This window comes from Rhinolophus ferrumequinum, chromosome 25, assembly GCF_004115265.2.
Source record: "Rhinolophus ferrumequinum isolate MPI-CBG mRhiFer1 chromosome 25, mRhiFer1_v1.p, whole genome shotgun sequence".
Taxonomy (NCBI): Eukaryota; Metazoa; Chordata; class Mammalia; order Chiroptera; family Rhinolophidae; genus Rhinolophus; species Rhinolophus ferrumequinum.
The window spans coordinates 748,516-765,510 of NC_046308.1; the positions used below are offsets into that span (position 1 = coordinate 748,516).

Sequence of the window (16,995 nt, forward strand, 5' to 3'; positions counted from 1 at the left end):
AAAGGTCGCAACGTACCTTTCACGAGCTTCCCATCCAGGACGGCTTTACTGGACGACACCTCCTTCTTCGGCCCTGAGCCGCCTCTTCCGCCCGCGTCAGCCGTGTCCTCAGCCACAGCACCCCCTCCGTCACTCGGCTTCTCAGGAACAGCTTCTGCAGGGGCCTCTTCTGGTGCTGACACTGCCTACGGAGATTAAAGCTGGCTGTAAACTGCTCCGTAAGGAAACACGTAGGGTTTGTCAAACATGAAGCCTATACACACATTTCCCTGGATAAAAGCATTCCTACGTTCCTGCCGAAGTAATGCCAAGCACCATCCTTTCAAATTCCGACCTGCTGCTTTCTGATGCAGAGGCTCCTCCCCTCTGGACGACCATCAAGCTCCTTCCAGCCCGGCACTGCCTTGGGGACCCACGCTCACTCCCTCCTCTTTGGAGACCGATGACAGAATACTTTTAGGACCCCACACTGTGACATCGCCTACAGACGAGTCAGTTTTCTTCAGTTTGAGCAATCAGAGACAAGAGTGTGAAGACGGCCGCTGATAAACAAGGCCTCTCTCTACCTGCTCTCTCTCTACCAAAACAGGTTTAAAATGGGTCAGGGTGTCCACATATCCGAGAAGAGGAGGGTGGAGGCAGGAGGAAGTACGGCAAAGACAAGAAGAAACGCTCCTGGGGCGCACAAGAGCCACGTGAGGGGACACGAGCAGGAAGCAGGCAGCGAGCGCCCACCGGGGACACTGCCCACGTCAGCCGTGAGCGTGCACGTTCACACTTCACACACACGTACGTGTTTGTTAGTACAACAGTACAGTATACAGCTTCCACGAGAAGGAGCTAAAAGAGCCGACCAAAACATCGACTGGTTGAAGAAATGGGATTTTTCTAAAACACGCTGGACTGATGGTCGTCAATGAACTATGAATATGGATGAAATTTCAACAGATCGACAAGTTTCATTCAACTCTGAGGTGGAAAAGTTAGACAGCACACCGCGTGCATTAGGCCTGCAATCAGGCGCCAAACCCACAGCCCCCAGGGCCGAGAACAGGCACTTCTGTGTCTGTAATGAGCCGGCCAGAGGAGCCGCAGCCGTACCTGTGCGCTGTCGCCCCCTTCCTTCTGGAGGAAGAACTGCTTCTTAAACTCGTAGTAGGCATTATACTGGTGCCAGGGCTGCAGGAACTCAAATCTGCGACAGAAAGGGGACGGGCCATCAGCAGACACACACGCTGCCAGGGTGCCACCACGCGGCCACTGCGGCTTGTGCACCCACTGCGCTGGTGCCGTTCCAAACGCTCTGCAGTGACTGAGTGAGCATCTCGGCAACTGCACGCAGCAGCTGCAGTGAACCCCACCCATGTTACAGACAAGGGAGACTGAGGCACAGCGGTCACAGCCCATGTCCCTATCACACAGACCACACTGCAATGCAGCCCACGTTCTGTTTTACTGCCCGAGGCACAAAACAACAAAATCCCCCCTAGATGCGTGTCTGAATTCCCATAGCACATTCCTGGAAAGGACGAATTGCAGCCTTTTATTTTAGGGAGCGTCAACATTTATCATTTAAAAAACAAAGCAAACTAGAAACAGCTAACGCAATAAGAAAACACCCCCCAACTCTGAATAGTTTAACAGGGTAATCAGAAGATGTATTTATCTAAACACATAAGCAAAAAGATTAAAAACATTAGAAACCAGTGAGCAACAGGAAACCCCCACTCCCTCTGCCCGCACCACGCACAGCCGCCGGCTCACCTGTGATCATTCTTGGCACGGACGCTGCTCTCAAACTTAAGGCCGTTTCTGGCCACGTACTCGGCCAGCTTGTCGATCACGGGCTGAATGTCGGGGGGCGGGGGGATGATGGCAGCCACGGGAGCAAGGGCACTGCAGACAAGACGACAATCACATCACAGGTGAACCACCTTGAGGACACTGGCATCCACCCCAAACACACACAGGGAGGAGCTGCTCATGAGGTGACGCGTCAAACAGCACAGTCAAGTGGATCCCTTCACAAGAGGGACCGAAATAGCACTGCCAATGGTGGAAAGGACACTAAAGGAGACTAAAGTCACAAAAACAGGTGAATTTTTTTCTCCTAACACTTTCCTCCATTATAACCTAATTTTCAGACACAGCCAAGACTATATCACACTGGCTTTTGTTAAAACAAAACTGGCTAGCATGATCCGTCACCTGCATTTCATGTCTGACTTTCTCAATTAGGATCAGAAAATGGGTAACTTCGTAGAAATAGTCAAGTGTTTCGTCAAGTTTGCGGAGAGGCTCTTTTCAACCAGAGACACTCCAGTGCCCCCTCGAGAGCCCGGAACAGGTGGACGCGCTCGGCCCACGAACACGGAAAGCTCTGCGTGCGCCCGAGACAGGCGCGGGGGTCCGGCCGCGGGCGGCAGTCGTTCCTCATCGGGCAGCGGTGTGCTGGCCGGACCCCCGGCTGACAATGGCTACGCGCGCAGGTCTCTTCCACCGACAGCACGGACCCGCAGCTTCCCTTCCTCCCCACTGGGGTCACCTCGTCCTGCCCAACAGGGCGAGGACAGGTGTGGGGCCACGGGCGCGTGGGGCGCCCCTGGGATCCACCTTCCCCAGCTCGGTCTGCACTACCCCAGGGTCAGCGCTGACGATTTCCGCGGCCCTATTGGCTCTGGAACGTAGGGCTTTGGGTAAGAGATGCTCAGGGAAGAGAGCCTCTGGTGACCCAGATGAAAAAGGCCCCCCCACCCAAGAACACAAAGGCACCAGGCGAGCTGCGCGGGTGGGTGAGGGGCGCACCTTGTGGTGATGGTGGTGGAGGTCACCCCACTGCTCGTGTCCGCGGTGGTCGGGGGCGGGGGCGGCGTGGTCCCGGGAGGCGGAGGGGCGGTGGTGCCGGGCACGGCCACGCCGGCGGGCAGGCTGCTGTAGTAGGCGGCCACGTCGGCCCCCGGCGGGGGCGGCGCCAGGCAGTAGGTGCCGTCGGGCAGCACGTAGTAGCTGTAGTACACGGCGGCCACCGTCGCTGTGGAGACACACGTTCGGGAGTGAGGGCGGCAGGGCGCGCTGCGAGGGGTAAGAAAGGGGCGGCCGGCAAACATTCCTGTATTTCCTGGTGCAAGAAAGGCGGCTCGGGAAGCGCGTCTGGAAGGACCCGGCAGGCAATCCAGACGCACCCAGGGGCGACGGGAAGGGAGCGGCTGGGGACCAAGCGGCCGGACGCGGGCCTTCCGAGACGCGCTGTGGGCTCCGACTTCAGGGCGTGCGGACTGGGAAGAGCGCCCCTCCGGCAGCCGCCGGCGACCCTCCTCCCGTGTGGCCTGCCCCCGCGGCCACGCGGCCGAAGGGCCGTGACCCAGCCCTTGGGCGCCGCACTTCCTCGCGCGGCCCCGCCCCGTGCTGACACTGGGCTCTGGGGTCGCCACCCGCCCTCCGGGATGTGCTGCAACTTCTTCGGGAGGTCCTGATGGTCACGGAGGCCACTGCAGGCTCGGCCACTGCAGGCTCTGCTGCTATAAACAGGGACGCACAATAGCTTCCGATGCATTCTGGGCACGTGTGCCAGCAGCCCGTTGTTTTCACAATGGAAACTCCTGTGGGCTTAATCACCTTTTTACCGGGGGAGTAGGGGGCAGGGGCAGACATTAAAACTCCAGTAAAATCAAAGAAAATTCAGTGATCTGATTAAGAATTTTAACTTCTAATCCTGTTGTAGATACACGACTGGTTCTGATTACAGAAATTTAATTTCCTCTTCATTAGAGGATACAGAAAAAATTTTTCTGATTAAGGAATTTTGATTTTCAGTTAATCCACTTTAGAACAAAAGCACTTGCAAACAGTGAAAGCGTCACCAGCAATGTGTGCTCCCCAGGAAACGTCTCAGCGTCTGACAACCTGAAATTCTCAGAACAGTCGGACTGCAGCCCCCCACAGTCCCCCCAGTCAGAGGCCTGCATAGCCTGCTTGCCTCCACAGCTGCTGGCGACCTGGCGCTCACTGACCGATGCGGACGGACCCCCAAGCTGCTCTTCTAGCTGATGGTGCTCACCGACCACTGTTACACACGAACAGTATGCCATATTTTCAGACTAAGAAATGTGGCCCCAATATCCTGTCCACATGACTTTCACCACAGAAACACTCAAATATGTTTGAAGGAAGCAGGGAGAGGGGTGATGAGCTGTCTGACGTGAGCGGAAGCAGGGGGCTGACACCGTCACCACAGATCTGTTGATGGACAGACTGACAGGACAGCTCAAATATCATCTAACCAAACACGGCATTCGGATGTAAACACACGCTATCCCTGAAAGAATGAAACCGTCACCCACCCCCCCTTCGGGTCACCAAGCTACTGAGGTCCTTCCTTTCACCTGTGGGGCAGAACCACCACTGAGGAGAAAACGACAAGGCACCAGTGAGAGCAGGGGTAACCCCACCTCCCACGGAGATCACCCCAGGGGAGCCCTGTGTCTGGGCAGCAAGATGGCTGCTGCCCGGTCCAAAGTGTCACATTTCAACAAAGGCCAGGCACCGTGTCCTGTCCTGGACAGCCAACCTCTTGTTTAGGAAAAGCCAAAATACATTTTAAATAGCCACAACCAATAAGATGTGTGAATTCATAAAAACAAAACAGGTTACAATTAAGTTCCAACTATCAGATATATCACACAATTGCAACGCAAGGTGATCTCTATGTAACGCAAGTGAACTGTTTCTAAAACAGTACCACTCCCTTCAAAGTCCTAACATGCACACTGACCACTGGTCTAAATGACTGTCCTCAATGGCCCATCCCGTTAAATTAAAACTGTTAAGAATCATAGTGCTGGCAACATGGCAGATGAATGTACCTCAGCTGCTCGCCCACTGCAAACACCCTAAAACGCAGGCTAGGAGACAATGAAAAATTTATACCCACAGCTGAACTCACAGAAAGAAAAGGCTGTGTCCAGGTGTAAAAATAAACCCAAAGCCCAAACCTGAAAGCCCCGAGCCACACCCCAGCCCACGCTGGCGTCCTGGGGACACTGGGACTCAGCCCAGTGAACCGTGCAGCAAAGCAGCGGTGGGAACACGACGCCTGGAGCCCGTCTCTCACTTCTCACCTGCACACTGACTGACTCCCTTCCAACAAGATTGTAATTACACTTTACAGGGCAAACAGGAACTCGCCTCGTACGTGTCAGAAGGAGCCGGCAGCAGTGAGACCCCGCACGTAGGCTGGTGACGTGAGGATGGGTCTCAGGTGCTGGCACTCGAGACCCTGGAACCCACTGCTGCGGGGGGTTTAGAATCCTTTCGTTTCTCCCAGGTTCTCATTTCACGGATGTCAGGGATGAACAGATTTCAGGGAGAGTATCATTTCTGTCCCTTTCCTCACACACTGAAGCCGGGGAAGCTGTGACAGACACAAGGGAAGCGCAACCTGAGACCTGCCCCCATCCTGCTACGGCAGGTGGCGCACCCCCACTTCTGACCACGGCACCTCCCTGGACTGTGTTCTGCCTGCCGTGCAGCCCCTTTTAGGTTTTCCGTCCGGTGCTGCCCCTCCCAGGCCAGCTCACGAGCCCCCACCCAACCTCAGGCTGGGGTGCCGATGCCCCTTAGCACAGTCCGGGCCTGCAGCGGGCGCCGACGTGCATTACTGAGTGGGGCCGGCTGACGGCAGGGCGCACGCTGAGCTAAGATGTCCGCGTGCACAAGGGGCCTGCACGCCGACACCTCCCTGTCACAGAGGCTCTCTGATGACATGCACACCCACCACCGCCGGGTCACAAGCTCTTGAAATCCTTGAACTGAAAACCCTTCAAAATGACCACCAACTAGTGCGCATGTGGTTTTTTGTATTCAACCCCCAACTCAGAAATTCTCACGAATGCTAAGCCTGGACCAGACCACGGAAAGGACACACAGGTCGGGGTGCTCTGAAGCCACAGACCCCTGAGCTCCAAAGGGCTCGCTGGTCCCTTAGCACCGGCCGCCACCACTCTGCACACCTTGCTGGGTCTGTCATTCAGGATTTGAGACGACAGACTCAAAATCCTGAGGGAGGGGGGATCGGTTTTACAGGAAGTTAAATGCTGACGTGATTTACCAAATAAACATCATGAGCACCACAAATGCCTACTCCGAATAAACCCAAGTGAGGAATTTCAACAGGCACCCACTTTTTCTAAGGGCAGGTAGAGTCGTATGGAAAAATCCAGCTGCTTAAAAGCCTAAGGCACCCGATAGTGCTGAGAAATGCAGTGCTCCCCAACCCAGGGCAGGTACATCTGTCTCATTAACTTCCAGAGCGCTTCCTCTCCACTGGCTTCTCGCAAAAATCAGAGCCAATTTACTGATCTCAATCTCCTATAAATGTAGCGCCCAGAAGCGAATCCTCCCGCTGAAAAGGTTCCTGGGCTCAGAGGGCTGGTGAGCAGCCTCTGCGTGAGGACTTCAGGAGAGAGACACAGCACGTGTGTGACTTCATGAAAACAGCTTCACTGAGTCTATGGAGAACAAGGAGTGCCTCCTGAAAAACCCCGACGTACTTCGTTCTTGCAAGGATGTTCAGACCACACTGTCTGCCCAGCGCCATGATGTGGGTGCGGCTGAGGAGGCTCTCAGGGCCCCAGCTGCCGCGCCCCCACCTGTCCACCCGGCCTCCAGCCTCCTGCACGGGACCTCCCGCACAGGACCTCCCGGCGGTCTCCAGCCGCACGCACCGCCGGACTTCTCCGAGTCCGGAGCTTTGAACCCGCTCTGCGCTTGGCTGCTCTCCCACGGCCCTTCTACTCCCTGCACTGAGCAGGGAATCCATTTGCTCATCGTGTCGGATGGACGGGATTTTGTTCACGGGAGCCCCCGGCATGGCACAGCCATGATGCCGACGAAAGTACGAATCACAGGTGAGGGAATGAATGCTGAAATGGCCTGAGGCTTCACGGCAGCAGCAAAGGCTACTGGGGACAGCAGCCCAGAACCTTCCAACCCACCATGCTAGACCCTCCAAACTACCTACCAAACGGGACAGCATAATTAGGGCATTTTCAGACACCCAAGAATTAAAAAAAAAATTGTCTTCCTGGGTACCTATTTCTTGGGTACCCTTTCTTGGAGGACGTGCGCCAGAAAAATACAGGAGCAAACAAACCAACCAGCCAACCAACCAATCAACCAACAGGGAGGCGATGAAAAGAAGTCATGGGGAAACACAGCCACTCCACGGGGGCAGGGGCAGGCAGCTCAAGACATACAGCCGCGGCCACCACACGCAGCCTGAGCGTCACCAGTGACGAGCGGAGAAGCTGCCTGCCGTCCCCACAGGAGTAAACACGAGGCAGCCCAAACCCAGGCTGGCTTAGAGACGGCAGCGTTATAAGAGGCCCACACGGGCCACGCTCTCCTGTGACTGACTGCCTGGGGGCCTGACAGCCGGCACTGTAACACAGGTTGTAGTTTGTCCACAGCTGGTGGCTTGTCCACGCGTCCAGACTACAGAGGACCCCCACAGCTTGATGAATCACCTATTTGTGTTGTTTGTTTCCTCTTGACTTTTGATTACAAAATAGAGGCTTAAGTGTATTAGGTAAGGTTACAAAGTAACCAAAATAAACTAAACATGTAACCTGGGTAAATAAGCGGAATTGTCATTTGTCGTAACAGGAAGAGGTCAGAGCGAATGTGAAGTTGATAAATCCAGAAACAACAGTATTTAGAGGGATGAAGGTAATCATCAAAAACTCAAAGACAAAGCAGTTAAAAATAAACACTTAAAGTGGTATCTGTGTATCACTTTGATTAAAATAACATTTTAAAGTGTCCTCATTATAATGGAATGGGGATGAGTGTCCTATTTATCGTATTCGGCTCAGGACGGAGTTGAGACAAATATTATTCATGCTCCTTTTCAGTGTACTCCTTGCTGGTTCGTCTGTCCACCTGGCCAGCGTTTACTGAACATGCACGTGTGTCAGAGGCCCTTGGGCTGGGGATCCAGCAGAGCCCGCCACAGACAAACCCGCCCGCCGCAGCTTCCGTCCAGCAGGTGTGCGGATGGAGCAGAGCAGAGCAGGCCAGAAGCTCACACACGGAAAGTGTCCATAAGACAAGAGTGGATGAGAGGAAAGACGGGGGGCAAGGTGGACCGGGGGGCAGGGCCCGGGCGGCTGATAATGCCCAAAGTACTTCCAAAAGGAGGGAGTAGTTGTAAGAGACCGTCATCCTTTGTCCCCGTGTCCCCAGATTTCTGAGGCCTCAGTGGATTCTATTGAGAGGCTGGGACGCACCAGCCCTAACACACATGGAGTGCAGGCTCCCCCTCAGGTTCCTGGCAGCCCCCTGACGTCCTCCTGTGCAGAGCCTGCCCAGAACTGCAGAAAGTTCCCAAACCACAGAGTGTCCGTGGAGTCGACTTCAGTCAAGCTGGACTCTCGGAGGGGAACTGAGAGCCGACAGCGCTGGGACCAGCTGGGCCCCTGCCAGAAGGTGTCCCCAGTGCCACACCACGACCCTGTACTGACTTGGCTGGGAGCCAATTGTCAGAGCAAATGCCTTTCAGGGTGACCCCCCGTGGAACGTGAAGCTCTCTGCACCACCACCCCCTCGGCTGGACTAACCGCACTAAGGGTGTTTACTCCGTCTGTGGCCCCGACCTCGCCGTTACTGTTCCAGGGCCCCCAGGCAAAGCGGGCCACCTAGCGATGACTTTTTTCTGCCACAGTTGAATCTGTGCTTTCTTCACACAGGAGAGGTCACAATGATGTGTCTATTTAAACACCGACAGCGCAATTCTGTAACAAACACTGTTACTACTGAATCCCGCATTTCTGAGGGCGAGCAAGTGCCCGAGGGACCCAGGGGACATTAAAGCCTTCACGGTCCCTCGGAAGTAGCATCAGAGAAGACAGGCTGAAAATCCTCTCCCTTCACTGAGGTTCTCTTATCCACCCAACTGTCACCTTGTCTCCATTCTCAAGACTGGCTTCACCTCCTGGCCCCAGATAATTTTCAAGAATTCCTACAAGACCCGTCTAGCTGTTTGCTGGGGGCTGCAGGCGGGCCAGTCGTCTCTTAGCTCCAATCATATGCAGCCTTGAAGTGCAAGGAAAGAACCACAGTGAAATGAACCCAGAACTCCTTAAAATGCTAACTCCACAGTCTTTAAGTAAAAGAATACTATTGTTCTTTGCATCCCGCCCAAATCCTCAGATGCACTTACCGTTTGGCCCATCACATGTGGTCTCAATGTGCTCCAACCGAGAGAAGCCTTGAGACCACCTGCCGCCGTGGAGAATGGGGACCCACTGCCCTGCTAACAGCCTCGTGACCACTGCTCATTTGATTGACTTCCTATGCCCTCCTGACAACCCAGTGTCACAGGAAGTCCCCACACAAACAGAGGCTTGCTTGGCTGTCAGAGCCCTGGAATCCGACGAGCTGGCCGGTCCTGCAGTGACACAGGACAGCAGTCTGTGGAACCACCAGTGAGCAGTCTTGGACAGGAACGTACTGCTTGGCGGTTGTAGCCCAGTGTTTAAAAGGGATCTGTCTCTCTTTTTAGTGAATGAACTTTCTTCTAGAAAAGCCTGCCTGTAGCCACTATGTAAAGTCACCAGTGACCCCCAAGGACAGTTCTGTGTTTCTAATCCTGTACTGAGGTTCTGGAGGCCTATTCCATAAGAAGTTTCTAGAGCGCTCTGGATGAACAAGGAAGGACCTAAGCCTGTGACCTGCAGCGCACATCCAGAGAAGCAGAGGCAAGCGCAGGTCACTGGCACCTGGGAGGGAAGACAAGGGCCTCAGAGCAGACGCAGTGTGGGGACAACCAGGCGGCACAGAGCTGCCAGCGTGGGGGATGACAGGGCAAGTTCAGGCCCAGCCAGCAAGACAGACCGACCGACCAGAAAGGCACATCGCACACTTACGGCCCAGCCCTCAGTCAGGAAGGAAACAGCCCGGGTGGCCATTGAGTGTCCTGAGCCACAGGCAGGTAGGTGGGACAGGAGTTTAATCGAGCACAAAGAGAAGGAAATAAACTAGCAGTGAGGTGGCGGGTCCTGCCCACCGCCCAGGTGGTGACTGCGCTGGGTGGCGGGTCCTGCCCCCGCCCCGGGTGGTGACTGCGCTGGGTGGCGGGTCCTGCCCACCCTCCAGGTGGTGATTGCGCTGGGTGGCGGGTCCTGCCCCCGCCCCGGGTGGTGACTGCGCTGGGTGGCGGGTCCTGCCCACCACCCGGTGGTGACTGCGCTGGGTGGCGGGTCCTGCCCCCACCCCGGGTGGTGACTGCGCTGGGTGGCGGGTCCTGTCCCCCCCATCCTCCCCATCCCCCGGGTAGAGTGGTCTCGCAAGCTTCTGTGCAACCTGGGAGAGCTCAGATAATTCTCACATTTTTACACGGTTGACAACGACACAGAATGACATCTCACGACGTAACGTTCTTTGAAATTCAAACTTTGGTACCCATAAATTCAGCCGTTGGAGCTCCCCTCTGCCTTGTTAAGAACGGGCGTGCAGCTTTCTTCACGCCCCAGCAGAGGTGTGTAGTCTGTCTCAGGAAAACTGGGGCATGCCAGCTGATTACGTTACTAAACGTAAGGCTGCAGGAAGATGTCCTCAGGCGTCCAGCCAGGCAAGCAGCCGCCTCGGTGGGGGTTACGCTGCCCTGCCTTTCACAGAACACTCCATCCAGAAGACACTCAGCAAGGCTCCTCAGTCCTGGGTGAGTGTCACTCAGTGTTTACTCTCCACCAAATTCTGTTTGTGCCAAAAGACAACAGACAGACATTTTCAAGCATGAGAGGTCACAGAGGACAGCACCCAGGAGCAACGACCGACAACCAGCCAACCAACAGAGCCACACAACGTCAGTGGCTGATGTCAGCCGGCACAGGCTGCTCTGTGATCACACGGAGCAAAAACGCTACCCAAGAACTTTATACCCAGACAGCTTTTACCAGTTAGGCCTTTCCCAAGTGTGCAAGAATTCATGAAACAGAACTCTTGTGAAAACTTGTTTATGACATTCAAACTCCCAAGAGACGAAGCAGGTAAGAACTTGAATAGGGGGCTGTGCTGGGGAAACAAACCCACTGGACCACAGCACTGAGACTCGCAGTGACACAACACAATTGTCACTGCAGATCGGAAGCGCGCAACATGACACAAGACGGGAGGGAGGGCTGGGCGAAGCAGGGATCTGGGAGCACTCCCTTTCCTCCCGTTTCATTGTTATTTCTAACATCTCAGACAAAAACACAGCTTAAAAAAACCCTACAATTCCAACCTCTTTAATCTTCTCCTAATCTTTAGACTGAATACTTGTTATGGAAGAAACTGTTATCTGTGGCTCAGCAATTACTTCACTTTGATTTTTGAGTATAGGTTCTTCTGTTAAATTCAAGTAAAATTAGAAAACTTATTTCCACTTAAACACAAGTATTTCTATCTACACAGCCCTCTTTGTGTAAAGATTATCTGCATTCTAGAGATGCGAGCTTCTCACTTTCCCTCTGTTTACCATGACGACCTCAGTTTTCTCCACTGTGTCAATGACGCTCGCCTCATGCTGAAATTGGCTCTTTCTGGAGGTGATGCAACAGCCGTCTCTGCCAAGCTCCCGATGGGGGTTGACGTGGACACAAGCGGAGCAGCGGGCAGCACGTCAGGCACTGGTGACATCGTTACTGCAGACAGTGAGCTTGTAGCCACCGGGTGGACACAAAAGGGAGGTCGGCTTGCAGAGCAGCTTGTCATTTCACCCGGACTTTCGACCTGGTGAAGAAACTGAACGCAGTCCAGAAACCTCCATGCCCAGTGTCCTCAGCCGAAGGAAACAAATCTGTGAAGATCGGCGGTGGTGGCTTCATTAAGAACAACCTTCCTCCAGGAGACAACAGAGGTGGGTTTGCATGAGCTCGGCCCAATCACCTTCCGGAACAGTCGTCCTCAGCACAAAGAGTAGCTCCAGTTCAACCTGGATTCTGAAACCGTGTGTGTGACCAGCACCACTGACAACCGCAGAGCCCACCGCCGAGCACAGGATGCGTTTGTGTAGGAAAACAACACTCCATAAAAAGCAACTCCGACAAAAGAGCTTGACGTAACCACCCTTGTGAAGCTGCTGATGGTCGGTGAACCAAAACAGAAAGCAGACTCGACAGGCACCACATTGACTCCGGCACCACGCTGACACTTGGTGACTCAGCGCCTCGTGAAATGCTTTGCGGGCCTCCAGCGGGACCACCAGTAGACACTATACCGGGAAGGGGGACGATGGCCGCTGCTCTACTTCCAGGGAGACTGAAGTGGACAAACTCATGCTGTGGGAGGTGGCTTTTCAGGAAGAAGCAAGACTGTCTGAAAGGAATTTAGGCACTGAAGCTCGCAATGTCCCTTTAATGCTACAGAATCCAAACTGTAAGAAGTTCGAACTTCAAGTGTATGCAAGCCTTCTTGAGATTTACACTGGAAAGGGGTCTGACTTGAGGAACAAGAGAACAAAACGGAGATGCCGGAGATGGGAAGGAGCAGGTTCAAAGGGCGGGTGACAGGATGGGGGTCAGATGTGCTGAAGTTGTACTGAAGGCGCTGACATGGCCAGCTCAGAGCCACGTGGCCCGTCGGTCATTCTCGGGAGGACAGGGAGCCGTGTGGCCCGTTTCCTGGGAATGAAGGTTTCGCTGGGAATGAAGGAGGAGCCGACACTTCCAGTGCAGACAGGCAAACTGGGCCTGGAGGTGTGAAATTAATAAAAGCCTTCACACTCGAAGTGTGTCGGAGCTTCAGGGAGAAAAAAAGCCTTGTCCTCCCTCCGAGCAGGTGAACCCACTCAGGTGTCGAGATCTATTTGGAGGTGAAAACTCTCATCCTTGCACGGTGTCCACCGTCTCCCCAGGAACGCGTCCTGTGAAAACACTCTCAATACTTTAAGATGAGCAAAAAGGGTGAAGGCCGCCTGGATCCAGCTGTGCCGGTGACATCCAAGTGCCCATGCACCAGACCTGACGGATGACATGGTGACAGGTGTGGTGGCATGTGGGGCTACCTCAGAGGTGACAAAATGAAGAGGCTCCTGCATACCTGTCTACTTGGCATGAAGCCATGTCACAACGGTAGGAGTGGAAGAACAGGTGAGGAGCCACAGGCATGTCCTGTGGACATGGATCTGCTCCATGGGCGGAGAGGAGACTGTCAGGCAGATCCAGGCAGACGGCCCCAACACCGACTCATGTACACACAGCTTGAAGCTACTGGAGCAAGAAACAGGCATTTGGACTGAGCTGCAGGATGAAGGGGGTGCTTCTCGTGCAGTCCCATGGAAACAACAGGCCAGCAAGCGCACCAACCCCCAGGAGACTCAGGCCATTTCAAAGTTTCAGATTTTAAGTGTGTGTGGAAAAGGTCTTCTCCCTTCACCTGAATGACCTTTCAATTTTGTGAAACATAACTTTGTCTACAAAATGCTTCTAGTCCAGGAGGTACAACTAAGCTCTGCGAGTAGTGAAGCCTTTTGTTTCATTTACCCAAATGGTGATTTACTTCTGGAGCTCCTTGCTGTTTTTACGTCCCACACGAAGTACGATCCAATCTACAGGTGAGCAGCACGAAGCCACGGCACTTCCTTTTCACTTGGTTCGGTTCTTGTAGCAAGATAGCAATTTAGTCCTGGCACGCAGACACACCACCCATCAGGTGAGCAGACACACCCATCGGTGAGCGTGCAAACCTGGCCAGGCTTGCCCTGCATGGCTGTGCTCGCTCGCCTCTCTCTGCTCTGTGCCCTGACTACAGCCATGGACCCTAATTTCTGCATTGCAGCCAAGGGAAGTTATACTCCTTCCTTGTCACCCTAAATCACCTCTATTGTGCATACATTTTTACTGTATTTGAGACACATTTTGAGTGTGTCCGTGACTTTTGCAGGATGTGTCGTATCGCTGAATGCAACAAGTCTGTGACAATGGTCAGCTGCCGGACCCTCCATCTTATATGTAAATAAATTGGAATTAGGATTTTAAAACCATGTAACATGCGGATGTAACTTTCTTAATTTTCTTTGTAAAGAACTAAAAGATCAACTAGTTGGTACGTAATTAAAAGTAAAGAAATTCTGCGGAAAGAAAGCTATTTCTGGATGGTGGGATCTTAGGTAATACTTTCTTTTACTTCTCTTGACTTGACTATAAGGCCATTTTAAAAAAGGGTTTAGAAGGTAAGTAAATCACTTCAAGGTCATGGTTTTGCTCAAAAGAATAGAAAATGCCATAAACAACAGCCAAGCCACATTTAAAAAATAGAAGAAAATAGCTAGTCTAGCCACATGATATGGCTTAATTTCATTTAAGTTATTCTTAGAATGAAACAGTTTTTAAAAAACGAGTTGACATTCTTTTTCAAAAACAGCATGGTATAATATTGGGCAGTATTTCAGTATTATTACTTCTTGCATAATTAGTTTTATTTATTAGGCTCTTCTGCAAGGATTTATAGCTAAACAGCAGAAGACAACTGAATAATAACAAAAAATAAAAAGCATGCAAATAGTTCACTGTCAGGCTAACAAACAAAAGAAATTGTTAGCTTTATGTATCTATATTTAAGGAGCTTCTAGAAAAAGTCTTTCAAAATAAAAATAGATGCTTTTCCTCCCAGGCTGCCAAAATCTAGGAAAACTTCTGGTCAGTAGAAAGTAAGTAAAAAGGAAGGACTGCATATATCCTAAGGTGACAGTCAATTCCTAGTAACATAAAAGGATGGAAAGCTTACTGATCCCAACCACCTGTGATGGCCCCAGCAGGAGGGGAGCCAGCCTTTGAGGGGAAATGCTGCTCAGGGCTGCTCAGGACGGCTCAAGCTGTCCCCGTGACAAAAGAACCTGAGACTACAGACTAAAATCACAGAGCTGCAAAGGATTAACTCCAGACACTAGTTTAGTTTCAAAGCAAGCATCACACAAAAGCTGTGTTTTTCTGAGGGTGAATACGGTTCAAATGCAATCTCCTCACTTGTGCATTGAACACGGGGGTCTCCTGCTAGCCCTACTCGCCCGCATCCTGTGTCGACGTGCCATGGGCGGCATGTGTTCCTAGAGCACACGCCTTGCTCTCACTCTAGCTCCCACGGTCCTGTGAGCAAGCGCACCCTAACTTAACACTTACCCACGGGTGCTCGTCTGACGGACGCAGAGGGCATCTCCGCCCAACTGCCACCAATGTGTCCCTTAGAGCGCACACTGTGGCTATCCTGACAGGTCTGTGTGCACGTGCACGCTATGCAGAACTCCGGGCAAAGGCCTGCCTTCTCTGCCAGCTCGGCCTTCTCCCGGGGGCACAAGCGAGCTCTCCTGCCTGCAGTTGTAAGCGTCCGTCCTTTCCTCCTTTGCTGCTGTGACAGCTGGAAGATGGCATGTCGCCGCAGTAGCATCTCGATTTCTTCTATTTAATCTCTATAATTGTTAAGAAATTAAAACTTGTACATGTGGAATAACGTTTCAACAGCCCAGAAACCTCTATTTGATCCTAAGGATTATGATTCCAAACTGTCCTGTGTGCCTGCGATTATGTGCCTTCCTGCTGTGAGTCTCGTGTCCCTACCACGTTTGCCACAGTCCAGGTAACGGGACAGTGCATTTCAGTCCCGACGAACACTAGGTCCTAAATCAGCACACACGATGCCATTTGAGTGGGGAGCAAGGGCAGACCTTAAAAAAAAAAAGGATGGCCATTTTACCTTCGTGAGTTACTCACTCTGCAGTTCATTTTCCTACTGCACTATTAGTTTTCCCCTATTTGACTGTAAAAGCGGTTTTTCTACTGGACTATTTTTGTTTTGTTTTGTTTTTTCCGATTTGACTGCAAAAGCTGTTTGTGTGTTAAGATAGTTTTTTCTGCTTTCTCGGAGGTTTTTTTTCATTACTTGAACATAATGTCTGTTGACTTAAAATAATTGACTCTTTATCTGCTGAAGTATCCTCATTTCCTGAGGATTCTCACATCTGCACTTACACCTGGAAGGGATTCTGCTGTTGGACGAAAGGCGAGGCTCTAATGAGATGTTTCCCAAACAGCTTTCCGCCGACACCACTCTTTTCCTCAGATGTCGGCGCCTTTCCTCTTCTAGGCTCTCATGCTGACGGGACTCTGTCTGTGGGGTCTCACTCATTCTTGCCTCTGGGGTCCCTGGTTTTTATGCTGGGCCCCCAGTGCCCTGACCAACCCACACACCAGAGCAGAGCGCGCCCCTGAGGATGGCTGGGCCTGGTTGTTCTTACCAGCAGTTTTTTCTTAAAATATTTTTTCCCGTAATTATGCATTTAGCTCAAATTTATGGCAACAGATGAAATTTGAGAAAAGAGAATTATTGTCCTGTGAAAACGAAACTGGATCCTTTGGAAAGATCGGCCAATTGCTTAAAAAGTACTTGCAGAACTAGAGAAGGCAGACATGACCATAAAAGCCTTGAAGCCGTACGGTCGGCCTGGAGCTCCGCTCAGGGCGCCTGGTGCTCGCCTCACCCGCCGTGGCTGAGCCGAGGGCGCCGCTCCGTGGGAAGGCTGCAGCCCCACAGCGCAGGACATGCCGACAGCTCACTGCCATGTTTCAAGTTCAAAGATGTTTCATGCCAGTAGCAGCGTTTTGAGACCTGTTCTCATCACACATTTCATTTAGACAGCCAGCTATTTAGGCCCCGGGAGGTCTTCTACCGTAACGCCTCACTTTACAATCCGCAGGGCACGCCTCTCCTTCTCGTGCCTCTTTCCCACACTTCCAGGTTCTTGATGGCTATTTTCCAGATAAACATAGATCTACCCACAGATAAAAACCAACGCCTTTGAGCGCCTGAGAGCAGGTGCTTCCATTTACTTCCGGTGGGCGTTCCTCTAGCCCATGGCTCCCCCTGGAAACTGGACAGTCCAGCCAACCGTCCCGGCTACCTCCCACCCTATGACCCCTGGGTCCTGGACAGGTGGTTGTCGTGGCAACCCTCCGGGCCCCTGCT

General features: G+C 52.6%; 1 protein-coding gene across 3 annotated transcripts in view; it reads right to left on the reverse strand.

The window, feature by feature from the left end:
• SFSWAP (splicing factor SWAP) overlaps nt 1–16,995 on the reverse strand; it is a 66,240-nt gene that overhangs the window by 33,045 nt on the left and 16,200 nt on the right. For all 3 annotated transcript variants that reach the window (XM_033097733.1, XM_033097732.1, XM_033097734.1), the window contains 4 exons: nt 2,806–3,031; nt 1,765–1,896; nt 1,102–1,195; nt 17–185 (listed from right to left, as the gene is read on the reverse strand). In XM_033097733.1, coding sequence (XP_032953624.1) covers nt 17–185; nt 1,102–1,195; nt 1,765–1,896; nt 2,806–3,031 — 621 coding nt within the window. The remainder of the gene's footprint in view (nt 1–16; nt 186–1,101; nt 1,196–1,764; nt 1,897–2,805; nt 3,032–16,995) is intronic.